Source organism: Pyxicephalus adspersus, chromosome 11, assembly GCF_032062135.1.
Source record: "Pyxicephalus adspersus chromosome 11, UCB_Pads_2.0, whole genome shotgun sequence".
Taxonomy (NCBI): domain Eukaryota; kingdom Metazoa; phylum Chordata; class Amphibia; order Anura; family Pyxicephalidae; genus Pyxicephalus; species Pyxicephalus adspersus.
In genome coordinates, this window is record NC_092868.1 from 52,813,570 (window position 1) to 52,833,246 (window position 19,677).

Consider the following 19,677-nt stretch of genomic DNA (forward strand, 5'->3'; position numbering starts at 1 on the left):
AATCCTTTCTATAGCCCTGTAAGTGAACACTTTATCATGCTGTCATGATAATCAGTGTGGGAGGTGATGAGCACCTAGATGTGTTGAAAACCAATTAGGCTCCTAATAAGTATTTTATAAGCAAAATATTGCCCCATTGTTGGTTGATCTTAATTCAAATCTTGCCAACAACATAGACAACGTCACAGATCCCCACAGGACCAGGGGATCTGTGCCCTCTTAAATGTTGCCCACCTTGCACTCCCCTGCTACCTGCACCAACTCAGGGATCACCTCCTCTGCTCACTTTCTGGTCCAGGTCATATGACTTCCTGGTCCAAGTCATGTGACTCCCTGTCAGCTGCTCCCTTACCTCAGAGGACTGTAGTGTGCCACAGATATGCTCCAATTGCTGGCAGAGATGTGAACAGCACCTACATCTCGTCTCCAGCACCCCCAGCACCCCCCCCCCCAACGGTGTTAGGATAGGATGTCTGCAGGTCACATGGCTCCAATCCATCACCTGTATATAAAATAAAATCACCCTATAAAAGGAAGTAACTGGCTGCAGGAAGTTGCCCGAACAAGGAGTTCATCTAGGCTCTGTTTCCAGGTTCCAGCTGTTCCTGTCTGCAGCTCCAGTTGCTGATTCTCCTGTTTACTGACTCTGGCTTCGGCCCTTGACTATTCATTTTATTCCGCCTTGTTTGACCGCGCTTCTGTCCCATGTTCTGGCACCCCGCCTGTTTTCTATCCTATTGTTTTTTATATTACTGTTTGCTCTCTTTGTATGAAAAAATGGCTAACTTGGTCTTTTTTTGGCACTAGTACAGCACTCCGCCTTTTTCCTATCTGTCAGCAGTCACCAGCCCTCTGCGTGTGCAGGGGCTACAACCTGGTAGCTGCCCGCAGTGTAACATCCTCACACCTAGAGGCTCTGAAGAAAAACGTGCAGCTGCTTAGACTCTGCACCCTGTGCACGTCTCTGCCAACTGAGCTAGTGACACGGAGTGTCCACCATCCCACCCTATGGCATCGTGACCGATAATGATCAACAATGATTCCCCAGTGCCATGAGCGATCCAACATGTCCATACAGATCCATAATCACATTTTTAGTCCGCAGTCTGCAACATTTTACAAACAAGCAGATCATTGTCATATGAATAAAATTATGAATTGTCCATTGCCTGGCAAGAGAGCTTCTTTGGAACATTGTCTGTAGCTCTAGATCTACAGATGACTTAGAAAACAATTGCCATACAAACACAAATGCTCAAGTTAAACAAATTTTCATTTGAAATATTCGGGGGAAAAATTGGATCTCGCCCTTTCTCCAATCCAGCGTTTAACGTATCTTTAATCATGATCAGTCATGAGACACAGCTTCAACCAGCACTTCAAAATGTAAGTTCTGATTCATACTTAACATTTTTTAGGTATTTAATTTTTTTGCTAAGTTTGGTTTAGCAGGCTGCTTTAATGATCATTAATTTTTCACATATGCAATTTCCCAAAAGAGTAAAAGCTTTAATAATGGTGTTTTTGCCATCCCAGCGGTCTCTGGAAGCATATAAATATCACCCTAGCCATAACTGCATAGACTTTCTAAAGACACCATGGCCCTGTATAAAGATTTTTTTAGATTTCTATGCAAAAATTCCATTTAGGAAATTGTGCAAAAATGAAACTTACTGTCAGTTGAATTGAGTTAAAATGTTATTCCTATTCTTTGTTTAGAGGGGGAATTGTTTTCTTGATTTTCAGATTAGTTTAGGGTAATCTAACCTATACCATTTATTGTTCTTTATTAACTGTGTATTTGATTGTTGTACTCTTTTGAATTACATTGTTTTTTATATTACTGTTTGCTCTCTTTGTATGAAAAAATGGCTAATTTGGTCTATTTTTGGCACTAGTACAGGTCCAGAATAGTTAAAAGGAGCCATTAAATGTCCATCACTGCCTTGCTTATTGACTCAATGTTTCTTGTAAATGTATAGCATTGAAAAAGCAAACCAAAATGGGATTTGCTCTAAACAATCTTTAACTGGCTTTAAGGCAAGGTGCACATACAGTAAATAGGGCTTTTCACACAACACAAATACAAGATTTCCAAGCACACCTACCTGCAAAAGAAACGTTGTCTCATCTGTTTACATCAAAAACAGGGGTTTGAAGGAGGAATAGGCAGCGTCCAGCCATTCCGGACCCAATCTATTCCTTTCTATATATGTTGTTTTGAAGGAACTCTGATAGTTCAGGGTTAGGCACCACACCTAACCTTTTTTGCAGGTTGGATGGTGTGCTGGGGAAATCTTCTATTTGTTGTAAAATTAAAAACAATTTACTAAAAGTAAAACCTAGTTAAACAATTAAACAAAAATTATTATATTTTTATATTTGGTTTTGTAGTTATTGAAAAAAAGATCTAATATATATATATATATATATATATATATATATATATATATATATATTTGAATTGTGCTCTCAATATTTGGTGTGACCCCCTTGTGCAGAAATAACTAACTAAACCTTTGCAGTGACTGTTGATCAGTCCTGCAAAATATATTTTAGCCAATTCCTCCATACAGAATAGCTTCAGCTCTTGAATGTTGGTGGGTTTCCCAGGTTTTTGTCTTTATGTAATATAAACAATACAAATACAGACAAAAACATTTACTAAACTAAATGCATATAAAATACATGTAAGGTAAGTGATTTACTTGTCAAAGGATGTCATCTTGCCTGCCCGGTCCTGAGATTTACCAAACAAAATTTTCCCTGATAGCTTTCCAAGTTTTCTGCTGTGGGTACGTATGTATAGGTCACCTCTTGCCCCCCAGATTTGTAATTGGAATGCATAGGAGCAGCATCTGACTGATATCACAAACTTTCAGGTAACATGTTTTTACAACACAGATACATGAAGCAGACCTTCATCCCACTGCCTTTTGGTCTTGCAGGCTGAATTTAGCTTTGCAGAGGGATACAGCAGACTGGTCTGCTGATAGATTCAGGTATTACTCTTCTGTATTTATTTATACATGTGATTATTGTGAATGGCCAATCTGGTTGATATCCAGCCATAAACTAAAAGTATGCAGAGACTATTGTTAAGAGAAACCAAATATAAGTTTAGCTTTTGCTAGTGTATGGCCTTGGTTTTCACTCTGTGGCCGGTCCGTGGTTTGCAGGAATCTGATTGGAGAGGAAATGATGATTTGTAAAGAGTAAGAACATGATCTCTATGAGCCTACAAAATCTGTTGCATTATGACCTCCATGTACAGTGTTTTTAAACCAGGGTTCTGTGAAACCCTACAGTTTCTTCAAAGTTTACTAGAGGTTCCTTGAACAATGAGCAATTTGCACCTCTCAGGTCACTTACCACTGACACCAATGGTCTTTTTGGCTATCTGTAATGGTGACATTTTTCAGGATGGCCGGCAATGTAAGAGGCATTCTTCCCATTGATCAACACACTAAAAGTTATTTCAGAAGTTCCTCCATGGTAAAAAGGTTAAGTAAAGCTGCTGTAGAATGTCTGTAGTCCCTGAGAGCTCACTCCAGTTACATTTACCAAACATTTCTTGAGGCTATGTTTGGGACCACAGTTGAACTGTGTTTGTCAACCACAACAACTGTAGGGGATCAGGAGAATACAAGTGTGCAAAAGCATTCAACACACAGTACCCCCTGCTACTCATTTGTCCATAAGCAAAATGTAATTGTTTGTCAGAACTGGAGTGAATTCAACTACCTAGCATGCTAAGAATACCAGCTTTGCCTTACATTTTCACCTACACTCCAATGCTATCCCTCCACAAAAATGCTTTTATGCCACTTGCCCTCCTCCAGTTCGTATGGAAGCCAGTGTCATTGTGCCCAGGCTTTCAGACACATTATTGTAGGTTCATATAGTACAATAATAAGAAAGTTGTACTAACATAACATCAACACTTTTTTCTGGATCATGAAGGGCAAAGGACAGGTTAAAGGAAGAGGACCGAAGAGCTTTATGGGACTGTCCAGAGAACTGGTCAGTTTAAGGTATGCACAAGGGTTGTTTTGTGTTAGAGTAGAAAGAGTGTTCATCAAGCAATCACCCAATAACTATTTTCTGTCACATTTATGAATAAACAAAATTTCTTGATGTTAAAGCATTAAGCAAATTTAGGAAAGCTGCTAAGGCTCCAAACTTTCAGTTCTGAGCTGTCCATTTAAGTACACTTTTGGCCACAATATGTTCTCTGCTTTTTGTGTCAAGTGATGCTGGGCCTATAACTGAGGACATAGTATGACTGCATGGTGTCATATCTCCACCACATTATACTATACCACCCTTTATTCTTAGCATGTGAATGCAGAGAGTGGATCTAACATAAGCTCTGTTCTCCACTGGAGGTCTTTAAATAGGTGCAGAAGAAGCAGAGGACTTTAGAAATTTATCAAAAATAAAGTATGAGATATGGTGGGGGCTTTTAATTTGCTTCTCACTTTTCTTGCTGTTGTTTTTCCATTCCAACCTCCTTTTGTTGTCATTTTAGTATTATGAATGACAGTACAGTGTCAGAATTCATTCTGCTTGGATTTCCAGCCCTGATTTCTTTACAGATTGCTCTATTTTGTGTATTTTCTATTTTCTACGTATCAACCTTACTAGGAAACATTATTATCATTGTCACAACCACCTTAAGCACTGAGCTTCACACTCCAATGTATTTCTTCCTAAGCAACCTGTCTTTTCTTGAGATCTTTTATACTTCCGTGACCATTCCAAAAATGCTTCTTAATTTTCTGCTGAAGACTAGTTCCATCTCTTTCATGGCTTGTGCTGCCCAGGTGTATTTTTTCATAGCCCTGGGCAGCATTGAATGTACCCTACTAGCTGTCATGGCTTATGATCGATATGTAGCTATCTGCCATCCACTGCAATATGTGATTATCATGGACAGATGGAAATGTGGCATGCTAGCTGGGAGCTCCTGGATCAGTGGGTTTGTAAACTCTATGATTCATACTATTTGTGCATTTCACCTTACATTTTGCTCTTCTAACAGGATAAATCAGTTTTTCTGCGACATCCCACCCTTGCTGAAGGTAGCTTGTGGTAAAACTCTGTCTGCAGAGATTGTCCTTTTCATTGTTGGTGGTGCCTATGGATTTGGATCCTTCCTGTTGACGTCAATATCATACATTCACATAATTTCCACCATACTAAACATTAGATCCAAAGAAGGACAGCAAAAAGCCTTCTCCACTTGCACATCTCATCTCATAGTTGTGACAATGTTCTTCGGAACCTCTTTCTCTGCATATTTGAAACCTACATCAAAATATTCATCGGAAGAAGGAAAGATGATTCCCGTATTTTATGCTGTAATCACCCCCACTCTGAACCCGATCATATATACGCTAAGAAATACAGAGTTTAAAAAGGCTCTAAGGAAAATGAAAAAATTAGCTTTAGGCACAGTTTTATAGCTATAACAAACATACATACAGAATAATAGCATTGTATTTAAAAAAGTAAATAAAGCTCACAATACCTATAATGGCTTTTATTTCCATACACACAAAGCATTGGGAACATTTCACATTCTATTCCAAATCAAAAGAAAATTTGATCAAATCTGTGTTATTCCTTTGCAGAAAGTGAAAAAAGGGACCATTAGGCATGTTAATAGCAGTATGAATTCGAATAGTGAGGTCATTCATTCTGTGGTAATTACGGCCCTGATTTAAGGAAGGAAAGCGGCAAATGTTGTACGTGCTGGTTATAGTGCATTTCTCTCTAAAAATCTGAGTAAAATGGGTTGTTCCAGACACTTTTCAGGAGAACAGCGTACATTGATTGGAGAAGGGAAAAAATATAAAGAAGTGCAGAAGATGATAGGCTGCCCTGCTAAAATGATCTTAAATGCTTTAAAATGGTAACCAAAACCTGAAAGACGTGGAAAACTACCTTTGAAATAGATAGAATAGCCAAAATGGCTAAGACTCAGCCAATGATCAGCTCCAGGAAGATCATTGTGAGTACTGTTACAATTAGAAGACGCCTATGTGAAGCCTAAGCATCGTCAAGAAGCCCCAGCAAAGTCCCAATGTTGCAAAAAAAATGTAAGAGCTTACTGTTTGCCAAACAACACATTGACTGGTTTGTAAAGAAGTTGCACAACAATTTGTGTTCTGATGAAAGCAAGATTGTTCTTTTTGGGTCTAGAGGCTGCAGACAGTTTGTCAAATGACCCCCAAACACTGAATTCAAGGCACAGTACACTGCAAAGCATGGTGGCACAAACATCATGATATGGGGATATTTCTCATACTATGGTGTTAGGACTATTTATTTTATACCAGGGATCATGGATCCATTTAAATGCATGAAAATACTTGAAGAGATCATGTTGCCTTATGCTGAAGAGGAAATGCCCTTGAAATGGGTGTTTCAACAAGATAATGTCACACACTAGTCAACATACCAGTCAAAGAACAATGTCTTGGTTCCAGGCCAACAAGATTTACATGGAGTGGACAGCCCAATCTCTTTGACTTCATGAAAATGTTCTTTAACTGCATGAAAATACTTGAAGAGATCATGTTGCCTTATGCTGAAGAGGAAATGCCCTTGAAATGGGTGTTTCAACAAGATAATGTCACACACTAGTCAACATACCAGTCAAAGAACAATGTCTTGGTTCCAGGCCAACAAGATTTACATGGAGTGGACAGCCCAATCTCTGGACCTTAGTCCAATAGAAAACTTGTGGGGTGACATAAAAATGCTACAGATGTGCAGCAATTCTGAAAAACAATAGTTATACTACTATTCAGTGATTGAAAGGAAAGCAAAATCTAATTTTTGCTAATCTAAGCTAATTTCTTTTTTTTCACTTTTTTAAAGGAATAACACAGATGTGATTTGTTCATGTTTTGATTTGGAATAGAACGTGCAGTGTTCCAAATGCATTTGTGTGTATAGAAATAAAAGCTAATTTAAGGATTTTAGGCTTTATTTTCTTTTTAAGCACACTGCTATTATTCTGAACACAACTTTATGTTAGACCAGCCATGGATGTCACTTTTTGTTAAGAAATGTCTAAAAATTGCATTATATCAGCAAATAAATTTACATATGGTATAATTACATATTTGTTAAATATGTAATGATAATATTCAAAGTTGAAAAGTTAGGTGTTTAGTGGATTTTCCAAATAGAAATTGAATATGGGAAAGGGAATTTTAGAAAAGAAACTTTAATGAATTTGATAAACCAGTTAAAGGATAAAGCAGTGTGTTTGTTGTTTATGCGCCTGTTTAATAATAATATATCTTCTTTTACCCGATGAACTGTTTACCATTATTTATCGCTTGAAGATGGTGATAACCACACATGAATTTCCATTCTTTTTTTTGGTCCTTCTTAATCGATATGTACAATGGGGCAGTGGAAATCATTGTAGAACCAACACTTGGGTAATATATTGTTTGTTAAAGCGTGTGTTCATCTGTTCTTTGAATGCATTTGTGTTAATAAAGATATGAAACTCCTTTGTGGTTTGTTATAAATCAAAGACAAGAATCTATAGCCATTGCCTAGTCTATGCATTAAACCTCAAAATATTTGTGAAGTACTTAATGTACAGCCCTGTGTAATATGTTGGCGCTATATCAATACTGTTTATTAAAAATAATATTAAAAGCATAGGAAAAAAGATAATAAAATAATCTTAGTTTCACTTGCACATTTTATTTATACAGTTTATGTATACCCAAAATATGTAGATATGGGTTATTTTTTGCTGTAGGAATCCTGTTGGGGAGATTTAACATCATGGCCTTTCCTAGAGATGTAACAAGAAGAAGTGAAAGAAAATCTTTCAAAATTGGGATAATTTTGTAAACATCAATCAACAACACAGTTATCCTCATCGTAGAGACATATTAAGGCAGCATGAAACATTTGGCAAGGCAACAATTTGGCCTCCCAATCCCCTAGACTACCTGTAGTATAGATTACAATAGCCACAAAAAAGCTACTCCACCAACTTTGTCCTTACTCATATTACCCTGTTAGATATGAACAAAGTAAGGTATCTTATACCACCTACATGCATCGATCCTTATAAAGTGATAGGCAGGTGAATAGCTTTGACATAATGGGCCTGATTTATTAAGGCTCTCCAAGACTCATAGATGATAGACTACCATGGGAAAACCTTGGTGATCCAGTAAACCTAGAATGAATCTGGTCCAGGATTGAAAACATTTGCCAAATAATAGCAAATGATTTTTAAGAAATCCATTCCAGGTTTACTAGATTAAATTTATAAGCTGGGAGAAAGCCATGAAATACAGCTAGGGGGCCTCAAACGAGTTTAGAGGCATTGTGGGGGTTGGAAGGCAGCTGGACCCTGGAGACCATGTGAACATGGGTCGACACAAGTACAAATTTTATTTTATTTGACACAATGATAATTTTGAAGCAGAATATTTTCCAGTAAATGCTTTTTTTAAGGCCCTTTTCACCTCTTGATTCCGCAGACAGTATATAACCGGATTGAACAGAGGGGTAAGAACACTGTATAAAATAGAAGATAATCGTATGATATCAAAGGACTCCCCGGGTTTTGGACCGATATAGTTAAAATTGGCAGTGATGTAGAATACTGTTACGACGATGAGGTGGGAGGAGCAAGTGGAGAAGGCCTTTTTTCTGCCAGAGGCTGAGTGAATTTTAAAAATGGTTGAAATTATCTGAATATAGGAAGCAATGACAAACACAAAAGGAGACATGCCAAGGAACACACTGACTATGTAAAGTAACATTTGGCTGGTGTGTGTATCGGCACAAGAAGCATTCAACATGGGTGGAACGTCACAAAAAAAGTGGTTGACATGCCGATGTCTACAAAATGTCAGCTTGGATGTCAATGCAGTGTGAAGAACAGAGTTCAAGAATCCGAAGAACCAAGATCCTCCAACTAAGTAGGAACAGAATGTCTTGTTCATGACTACAGGATAGTGGAGAGGGTTGCATATGGCCACGTATCTATCGTACGCCATTGCAGCCAGAAGAAGACATTCCGACCCACCAAGAGAGACAAAGAAATAAAGCTGAGTAAAGCAAAGGTTGAAAGACACTCTTGTGTTGCCCGTTATGGCATTGACCAACATACCTGGGAGGGTAACAGAAGAGTAACAAACATCCAATAAGGATAAATAACTGAGGAAAAAATACATTGGTGTTTGAAGATGGACGTCAATCTTGATGACACTAAAGATGGTGAGATTGCCAACAATTATCATAGAGTAAGTCATGAGGATCATAAAGAAAAAGAAAACCTGCTCGTCTGAAAATCCTAGCAAAACAAAACCATTAAGGAAAGTCTGGTTTATCATTGTTGTCTTATCATCAAGTCAAAACCTATGGTAGAAGAAGGACTGTATTATTTTTCAGGAGGTCAACTTAAATGAACTAGATAGAGTAGCCAGTTAGCATATAAGACTCAGGTTGATCCAATTCACCCACCTATCCACCCAGCTGTTAGTAAGTCTAAATGAGTGAACGGTGTATCTAGTAGGGCAATTGTCAGTAAAAAAAGGGGGGTCTAATGTCCACTATACACTGCCTTTATGTAGCATGTTGTTTTTAAATTTGCAGATTGCATGTTTCTCACAATTTGAGGCTTTAATGGCTATAGTACCAACAAAGCCATGGTCTCATAGGCCAGGTCTCATAGGCCAGGTTAGCCCTTAGTATTTATTTATTAGTCTTCAACGGCTAGAGCAGTGTTTCTAAACCAGGCTTCCTCCAGAGGTTGCTATGGGTTCCTTGAGCAATGGGAAATTTGTCCATCTCAGGCCAGTTAAGGTGACACCAATTATCTTTTTGGCTTTCTAGAAGGGTGACCTTATTCCCACTGGCCAACAATGTAAGAGGCATTCTTCTTCCTGACCACACTAATGTACTGTGAGATGTGGATATAGTAATTATAGCAGGGTGTATAGTCTGAAGGCCAGTTGAACCCATGCTTTTTAATACTGGAATACAGTAATACAGTATACATAAAGAAAAGTAAAGTTCTAGTGCTGCAGCTCATGCTGACCAACCTTGTGTTGACACTGTGAAGGAGATCCCAACCATTGTTCACAGAATCCAGTGGTCTGGATCCCCAATAGTCCTAGGGATGAGCAAAATTAACATTATGGTAGTTATGTTTTTTGTTAATATACCGTATTTTCTCAAGTTTTTGTGAAAATATGGTAACAGCTTTTTTATCATGTTCAGATGCTTTGCAAGTATTATGAAAAGTTGGCAGACAGCTTTACAAAAACATGATTCTTGCTTATATTTTAACTGTGATTTAGAGAAAAATGATATTGGTTTTCATTTTTGGTCATGTTCCCACAGATCTCCCTGACCCCACCTGTATGGTGACCCTATCACATTTAGGGGTTTAGCAATACCTTTTATATTGACAAATTACATTTGTAATATGATGAAAAATATTATTTATGGAACATTTGGGAAACCTTGACTGGTGCATGTTTTGCAGTATGAGAACTTTAAAAATTGAAATTGTTTTTAGCAGTCTGCCTGCATTCCAAGAATCAAGAACATGGGTATAATTGGCCTTTTGGTGACATAGATGATGAAATTATAGCCTTGTATTTTTGAAAAAGTAACATTGTCATCCTAGGACAGGATTGAAAAAACACCTCTGCCTCCCAAACATTACAAAAATGTAATTCAGTTGGATTTATATCTTCCTGCATTCATGTGTTTGATTTGCATTGTTGTCACTAGGACAGGTAATCTCTAAGCAGTAAAACCCAACAGAGGTTCTAAAATCTCCCCAATGCGTGCAAAATAAAAATCAAAGGGTTACCTGGCTGCATTCTGTGGCCAAGCTTAGGTACCCATACAAAGCTTCAGTGTTTTTATGTTTTTTTTAAATATGATATAAAAGTATAAAAGTGCTTGAATAGTTTTTAGAGCATAGTCAGGGGTGCATTAGACATCCTACAAGATCCATAGAAGTGTGTCCATTACATGAGATTTTTGAAGAGCTGAAAATTGCATCATGTCTGCTTCTAATGACTGTCTAATTACCACCCCCCCCCCCCCCCCAATAGGTAGATTAGGGAAGACATTATTTACGTTATGTTTAGACAGTGAATTGAATTCAGACATCCTTCCTTCTTAGGTACATGCATTATCTTTGTCAGCTATATAACTACTAATCCCAAATACAGTAAATGTCTCCAAATGTAGTATTTTGTGCATCATGCACCCAGAACAAGCATGCAACAAATGAAGACAGAACTCCTGAGCTGCATAGGTGTTCTGGATCCAAGATTTAGAAAGTATTACAAAATTGGGTCAGCCGGAAATTAGCTTGTTCATAAGATGTTAGCAATTGCAGCCATTCACATATAGGGGGAATAAAACTAGATGAAAGAAGACTTACTTTATTAGAGTTTATGCAGAATGATCAGTTCTCATCCCTGTCACATTACAAGTCCCTGCTGTGTGATATACTGCTTGGATGGATACTTACACTGTGATATAATACAATGGCAGGTATAAGTGTCTACAATCCAACTCAGGCAGAGGCTCAGCTTCTGCAAGTGCAAAAGTGATCATCTCAGGGCCTATCTCAGGGTTTATATTCTCTTTTAGATACTTTTGAGGGAGGCAACTTCCACCTGGGAGATTCCTCTTAAAGCCTAAAATACATTCATTATTTTTTTAATTGTTTATTATGGTAAATTATTGTATTTATTAATTAAGTAATGCATTCACTTTTTGATCCCCTGCTGTTTTTATGTGGCTATGCAGAAAGAAAATTACAGAAAATAAACATGATTGAGTTTTGATTCTAAAAAGACACTGCACTCTAACAAAGTTTTCTGAGTAAAATATTGGGGGTACAGTGCTTGTCAGAAATACAAAGAAAAATATTTGGGGAGGCTTATCCTTTTAGATGATTACAAGACGGGAAAACAGTGTTTTCTGGGAGTGGGAAAGTGATTAGAATTCTCAGGTGAGTCATGAGAGGGATTACCAACATGTGGAAAGAGGCCTTGACTCCCCTGCATAGATAGAATTGTGGGGTGTATCATTAAAAGGATCTCCAACCAAGGCAGGGAAGTCCGATCAACTATATAGACAGAATATTGGGGTATATTACTAGAAACACCAGCAGAAGGAAGAAGTGCCTGATTTTTCTATTCAGATAGTATTGTGGGGCTATACCACTAGAGAAATCACCAGCAGTAAGGATAAGTTCTTGATTCCTCGGCATAAAAGTTATTTTTGGGGTATACCACGAGAGGAATCACTAGCAGGATGTAGAAGGTCCTTTTTCCTCTACATACAGTCATGCAATTACAAATGCTTTGGTATTGTCATGTTTATTTCTATTGTTGGCATTGGAAGAACACACTCTTGGAACACAATACTTGGTAGCACACTCTTTGGAAGACATAACTGGTGTTATTCACTTTCTGTAACAATCCATGAGTCTTCACTGGAATTTTGGACCACGCTTCCTTTGCCAGCTGCTCCAGGTCTCCCAGATTTGAAGGTCTGTGTGTTACACACTGAGCATGGAGAAAAGAAAGAAGAGCAGAGAATTTGAGAACCAAAATGATAGAAAAGCATGGACAATCCCAAGGCTACAAGTCTATCTCTATAAATCCTAATGTTCCTGTGTCCACTGTGCACAACATTGTAAAGAAGTTTACAACCCATGGCACTGTAGCTAATCTTTCTCAAAAGAATCTTAATGATAGGTTACAACAAAGAATTTTTCAATTGGTAGATAAAGAACCTCAATCAACTTCCAAACAAATTTAGGCTGACCTGTAGGCACAGGGTAAAACAGTGTCAGCTCACACTATCCATTGCCCTCTGAATGAAAAGGCACGCTATGGCAGAAGACCCACGAGGACCCCACTGCTGACGCAAAAACATAAACAAGCCAGATTGGATTTTGCTAAAACACGCTTGTGGAAGGCACAAACTTTTTGGGAGAATGTGCTCGGGACAGATGAGACGAAAATACAGATTTCCGGAACACACATCATTGACTGTTTACAGAAAACAAAAAGAAGCCTTAAATAAAAGAACACCCTAGAGTCAAACATGGAAGAGGTTTACTTGCTTCAGGTACTAGTAGTCTTGACTGTATGGTATTATAAAATCTGAAGTCTACTGAGGAATTCTGGGGTGCAATGTAGGGCCCAGTGTTAAAAAGCTGGAGGTCATGGATGCTACAGCAGGACAATGACCCAAAGCATACTTCAAAAAGCACCCAGAAATGGTTTAACACAAAGCACTGAACCGTTCTGAAGTAGCCGGCAATGTCCAAAGTCCAGATCTAAATCCTATAGAGCACCTGTGGAGAGATCTAAAAACAGCAGTTGGGAACCCTTCAAATATGGGAGAACTGGAAATAACTTATTGATTGTTACAGAAAGAGATTACCATCAGTTATTTCTTCCAAAAAGTGTGCTACCAAGTATTAAATTGAGGGAACCAGGGGGTGACTTTTTCTGGGACTATAATACCAGGATTTCTCTAACTAGAAGAGATCACAACATCTCTTTGAGGAATTTCTTAGGCTAAGAAGTATAATGTTTCATACAGGAACAGAAAGACACAAGATAATAAAGACCTGCCTGTAATGTGTCTGGGCACACAAATCACAACCAACTCCAGGTATCCTTTTAACAAGCTTTATTGTGTAATCCAGAAGCAAGCCAAGAATCATACACAAAAGGTCAGTCCTATAAAGTGCGGTACAAATAGATGAGCCACGGGATGTGGTCAGGGACAATCGGAAGTCAGGGCAGGCAGATTTCATGCAAAAGTCAGAAATTAGACTGGGTCGCTTTTGGTAACAAGGTTGAGCTAGTAACAAGACAACAGAAGTTTAACAGGTAATCCAAACACAAGAGCACACCCAAGCACACTGTTAAACAGAGGCTATAAGGGGCATTGGTGTGCATGACAGGTTCTCAATAAATAGGCCACCTGGCGCTATTGATTGGAGGAACATAATAATTAACAAATCCCCTGCGACCATTGTGATCGCAGGTAATTCAGACTAAACATGCCCTGCGGCGAGACAGCCGACAGCCTCGCCCCTGGGGGGTACAAGAGGCACCTCTTCCAACAGGACCCCTGGGACGTGCTGTGCTATGCACACCCGCAGGAGTGCTGAGGGCGAGTGCAGCACTGTCCACGTCTGCAGGGATGCTGGGGATGCCATTTGGCCGAACAGTAGTTCCCTCTGCCGGGACAAGGAGACACACTGCGAGCAGAGCAGCGGCGGCCTCTGTGATGTGATCCCTGAGGATGCCGCGGGTTCGCCGGCCATGTAAGTACCATACACTGCCAAGTTTTAACCTTTCCTTACTGTATAATTGTGCTTTGGTTGCTGAAACTTGTTCTCATTTATGTTGGTGCTTTGTATCACCCTGGTATAGGAAGTGAGGGTTATTTTCTAACAGTGAAAAAGATGGCAATAAAAACCTCACATTTAGGGAAAAGATGTTTGTGTTTCAGTAAGGGTAGAGCAATGAAGAGTATAAGTTGATTCTAGAACTAGTAACAAGGCTTATGAAGGATACCTATACATACTTTTATTGAATCAAAAATGTTACCCCAATCATAAAGCACCCAGGGATATAGATGGTATGTATAAAAGGTGCCAGTAATTGCTTGTCAGGCTTGCCGGTCTGGTCCTTGCTAGTAGTTGAAGTGTGAAGTTCTCCTTATGACTATTAAGATACCATTCAGCAAAGGAAAATGTTGGCATTTGTTAGGTGTTGGGTTTAAGGCCTTGATCATTGCCAGAACCTCAGACTGTGTGAATGGACCGTGGCTCTAAGAAGTTTACCAGGTAGCCTTTCATAGGTTCATCCTGTTGTGGAGAATATAAAACAGAAGGACAAGGAGCCTCAATAAGACCAAAGATAACAGCAGATAGACAATAGAATTCAGAGCCACAAATCTGGAGAAACGGCCAAATTGAACAAGAAACAACTGGGTAGTAGAAGAACTATCAAACAATGGGCATCACTGGTCACATTGATGGTGTCATATTGAGTGACTGTATTCACATTTCTGAGCAAATACACGGGGGTGCGTATGTGTGGTTGACCATCATGCTTTTTTTTTAAATTGTCCAATTAAGAGACGTATTGGGAAAATCCTAGTTGGCAACATTTATAATATATTTTATTATTCCAGTTCATGTTGTTTTGGAGGTGGCCTTGTACACAGGGGCACAATCATCCTAGAACAGGGCCTTCACCAAACTGTTGGGACAAGGTACACTGTAGTATTACCATTACCCTTCAGCTGGTAGGAACAAAGAGATCTATCTTTGCCAAAGGGAACTATCCCTCGGCACACGGTCAGTCATCAAACCTCTACTGCGGTCATTGGCCAGGATTTGGTCTGGTTTAAAACATGTCCAACAATGGTCATTCTTGCCTAGCACACAATTGTGTACAGCAGCAGACCCAGTAAGGCTGATTTACGGAAGGTTTTGTTCAAACAGTAATATGTGTGATGGTTCATTTCAATATTCCAATCATATGAAAAGAAAATCCCAGTTTACTTATGTCTGCTGAACATAATTGGATAATTGAAGTTAGTATCCATACAGTTCATTGTGAAAACATTCCCAAGTCTTTTAGTAAATTAGCTTCAATTGGCCTACCAAGGATATCCAATGACTGGAGTCACCAAAACCTGAAGAGAGAGATTTGACCCACTAGCATCTGTCCATTACCAAATATTGGTATTGTGTAGACTAATTTTTTAAGGTTTCTATTTTGAGCCTCTGAATGATATGCCTTCAAATTTCAAAACTAGATGTAAACCCTAACTGGATGACATTTATTTTCTAAAGCAGTGTGTGTTGTAAACTAGTACTTTTCCCCCATATTGTACATTGTTTTTTTGTTGTTTTTTGTTCATTTTCTGCTTTTTTTCTGTAGCCTCTTCCTGCTGCCACCTGTCTACTAGCACTGCTCTCATCATGTCTGGTATAGTCCCTACCAGATGTGCATGTCAAAAGACATATTGCAGGAGCACTACTGGAACACAGTTGTCATCTATAAAAGAAAGGACCTTTAGGACAGGATCATCAAATATTATTTTAAATACAGAAAGGAGAAAACTTTTAAAATACCAGTAAGAAGGTAAAACTTGTATGCAACTTTAATGAGTTGGTTGAAATCAGGACCAGTGTCTAGCTTGGACAAAAGAGGGTAAAATGCCCAGAGCACTTAGGTGTCCCACAGTGCCTGCATCCTTTTACCTTCTAATTTTGGCCTGTACTGTCTGCAAGCACATTAGCACCATGCATTGGAACCCAGAAATCCTGGCTGTTCCAACCACCGGCGATTCAGTACTAGCCTGCCCATAGCTGGTACTAACTTTTAATTGTGGTCAGGGACCGGTGCAACACCAGCAAGAGTCTGAAGGTGAGTCTTGCATCAGACTCAGGAGGATGTGTGGACCATTTCATGGGAAATATGACTAAAATAAAGAAATGTGATTTCCGGAAGAGATAAGGAAGGCGGAAGGGGTTTTTGTACACACGTGCAATAATTGTCGTTAGAAAGGATCTTTGATGATCATTTCCTACATCAAACGACTGCCCCATGCATGAACGATTGCTGTACATACAGGATCATCCTGATCAATGGAGATGGGAGAGGGGAGAATGACAGAGCTGCACCCCACTGCGCTTTCTCCTCTTCAATTGCATTGCGGTCATCTGTCGTCCGTGGATCCTCAAGGACCGTCGTTCAGACAACAGATGACAAGCATTGTACATACACCAGATTATCGTCTGATATCAGCCCTGAGCCAATTATCGGATGAGAATCATTGCACGTATGTACGTAGCCTAAGGTATGTGAACATGTGGAATCAGCTCACTCAAGAAGTAGTGTTAGCAAGTTCCATAGATTGCTTTAGGAAAAAGCTAGATGATTTTCAAGAAGCACAGAATATAACTGGGTCTTAAAGTTTTAAAGTATACCAGGGACTGCTGATCCAGGGAATATTGGATTGCCTCACGGGATCAGGAAAGAATTTTTTCCCATGTTGGAGCAAATTGAACCAGGGTTTTTTTGGCCTCTCTCTGGATCAAGTATGTCTACAGGGCTTTTATCTGGGTTATGTTTATTTCTTTAGTGGTTGGACTTGATGGACCTGACTATGTAACTATGAAAAAGGTAAGTTGATAGATCAAAATTAAATTGTAGAAGGCTCCATGTTCATTTTTGACCCCCATTTTATCTAAAACTGTCCCTGTTCAAATCTAATCTATTAGCTTAATTATTTTATTTCAGTTTGTTTGGACCATGGTAAATTGTTTGTTATTCCTTTCTTGATTAAAAATTTTCAGTTGCTTCCCCCTAATCATCTTCCTTAGCGTATTCTTGAACTCTTTGTTCCTCATTGTATAAATTAGTGGATTCAGCGTTGGAGTGATCACAGCATAGACCACAGGGGTCAGCTTCTCTTGGTCGGTTACATCTTCAGAATTACGTCTATAATACGTAAAAAAGGATGTGCTGTAGAACAAGCATACAACAATCAAATGAGAGGTACACGTGGAAAAGGCTTTGTTTTGTCCTTCCTTAGATCTAATTTTCAATATGGTGGAAATGATGTGGATGTAGGATACCAAAGTCAGAACAAACGACCCAAATCCATAGGCTCCACCGATAACAAAGAGAATAAGCTCAGTCGGTAGAGTGTCACCGCAAGCCAAATTCAACAAAGGCCGGATATCACAGAAAAATTGGCTTATGACATTACAAGAACAGAAGTTATGTTGAAAGATTTGGGTGGTGTGGATTGTGGAGTTGATGAAGCCGCTGATCCAAGAGCTGCAAGCTAAAACAATACAAGTAGGAGAGTCTATGACAGTCACATAATGCAGGGGATCACAGACGGCTACATACCGGTCATAAGCCATGACAGCAAGCAAAGAGCACTCCGTACTGCCCAAAGCTATAAATAAATACATCTGAACAGCACAGCCCATGAAAGAAATGGAATTGGTCTTAAAGAGAAAATTAAGAAGCATTTTTGGAATGGTCACTGAGGTATAAAATATCTCAAGAAAAGATAAATTACTAAGAAAAAAGTACATGGGGGTGTGTAGTTCGGTAGTAAACGACGTTGCTACAATGATAAGTACATTTCCTGTTAGGGTTAGTGTATACAACACAAGAAATATATAAAAGATAGCAATTTGTGCAGAGAGATGGTCTGGAAATCCAAGGAGGACAAATTCTGTAATTCTGCTGCTGTTCACCATACTTGGTTAAGAATGATAGTCACAGACACACCACTTTACCCTACTGAAAAATAAGTACAAATAAAAGAACTTTTTTCATTGCATTACATTTTCAGATATGAAGACTATAATAGGATATATTGGGACTGATTATTATTATAATTATTTTTTTTTAACTTACTAACAATTTTTACCTTTTAATGCTTACGGGTGTAAGGTTGCATATGGATAACCATAGCCAAAGCCATAGTTTTACAGGTTTTTATTGCTGTCTCTTCAGCATTCCAACAAAGGAATCCTTACTAGGAACTTTATTTAAGTCTTTAATTCAATGCACATAATGATAGTGCAGCATGAAATTCTTTCATAATTAGGTAATAAATGTTTAAGGCATACAAAGCTCTTTCTGAAGTCTGAATAATACAACAATGCAACCCTTTTATATATTGTGTATTGTAAAAAAAAATAAAGTACGTTCAGTGAGTAGTGTTTATACGATTGGCATTTAATTTTGAATGATATGATTGATGTCTAAAGAGAATCACCTTTGTCTGTTCTGGTGACTAATATCACTTGGATAGAAAAAGAGTGTGAATTTCAAAATGTTAGAGCAGTCCCCAGAACACAAGGCAATGGGAAATATTACAATGAAGGTATTGGTTTTACTTCCTGCTGTATTTGCAGGACAGAAAGCAAAGAGAAATCTCCCCAATGACACCCAAAAATAAATCAGTCCAGAGTTAAACCCTTCTCTACTTTGTCCAAAAAAAATGTCCAAAAAGTTTGGCTACTCACACATTTTCAACTCGTCTGAGCTGATTTAGCAAACATAACAATGTCATTTTAATAGTGGTTGGAAAGTATATGATATATCAGGAAAATAAAACAAGGTTCAACAATACTTACCTTGTAGAAATGCAAGGAATGTATGATTTTTATCACATAAAACTCATAGCTTTGTAATATTTAGATAAAACTGAATAAATAATATCTGCCTCGGACCTGACAATGGCAGTCATCAGTATTGGAAAATGAGGGACGGGGTCTCAACTCTGCAGCAAAACAATAAACTCAGCTTTTATTCTTTCTTAGATACCTTTGAGAAAAGCAGTCTCATCCCAGGAGAAAGAGTCGGGATTTACAATATATTCTATAATTAACAGTGTTGTTATAATAATTGTACTATGAAAATTAATTAATAATTACTTAGAGTCTGTTTATTTGTATTTTTATGAATGTAGGTTTGTATACTATTTTACTATTTGTATACATTTTTAATTTTACAAATATTCTTTACAACAGGCATTATCTAAACAAAAAGGGGTTTTGGTTTGCACCAGTGGCACTTTAAA

General features: G+C 38.3%; 3 protein-coding genes across 3 annotated transcripts; 1 reads left to right on the forward strand and 2 right to left on the reverse strand.

Annotated features, from left to right (window-relative positions):
* Positions 1-2,540: 2,540 nt before the first annotated feature.
* Positions 2,541-7,595, forward strand: LOC140340493 (olfactory receptor 5V1-like). The gene has a single exon (XM_072425746.1). The coding sequence runs from the start codon at positions 4,536-4,538 to the stop codon at positions 5,466-5,468; it is 933 nt and encodes a 310-aa protein (XP_072281847.1). The 5' UTR covers positions 2,541-4,535; the 3' UTR covers positions 5,469-7,595.
* An 843-nt stretch (positions 7,596-8,438) lies between these two features.
* LOC140340262 (olfactory receptor 5V1-like) lies at positions 8,439-9,386 on the reverse strand. The gene has a single exon (XM_072425319.1). It carries the CDS (start codon positions 9,384-9,386, stop codon positions 8,439-8,441), a length of 948 nt encoding a protein of 315 aa, XP_072281420.1.
* Positions 9,387-17,365: 7,979 nt separating this feature from the next.
* Positions 17,366-18,346, reverse strand: LOC140340263 (olfactory receptor 6F1-like). The gene has a single exon (XM_072425320.1). It carries the CDS (start codon positions 18,344-18,346, stop codon positions 17,366-17,368), a length of 981 nt encoding a protein of 326 aa, XP_072281421.1.
* Between the last annotated feature and the right edge of the window lie 1,331 nt (positions 18,347-19,677).

Excerpts from the sequence above, each read along its gene's own strand:
- LOC140340493 (XM_072425746.1), top strand. The coding sequence starts at position 4,536 with ATGAATGACAGTACAGTGTCAGAATTCATTCTGCTTGGATTTCCAGCC.
- LOC140340262 (XM_072425319.1), bottom strand. The coding sequence starts at position 9,386 with ATGATAAACCAGACTTTCCTTAATGGTTTTGTTTTGCTAGGATTTTCA.
- LOC140340263 (XM_072425320.1), bottom strand. The coding sequence starts at position 18,346 with ATGGTGAACAGCAGCAGAATTACAGAATTTGTCCTCCTTGGATTTCCA.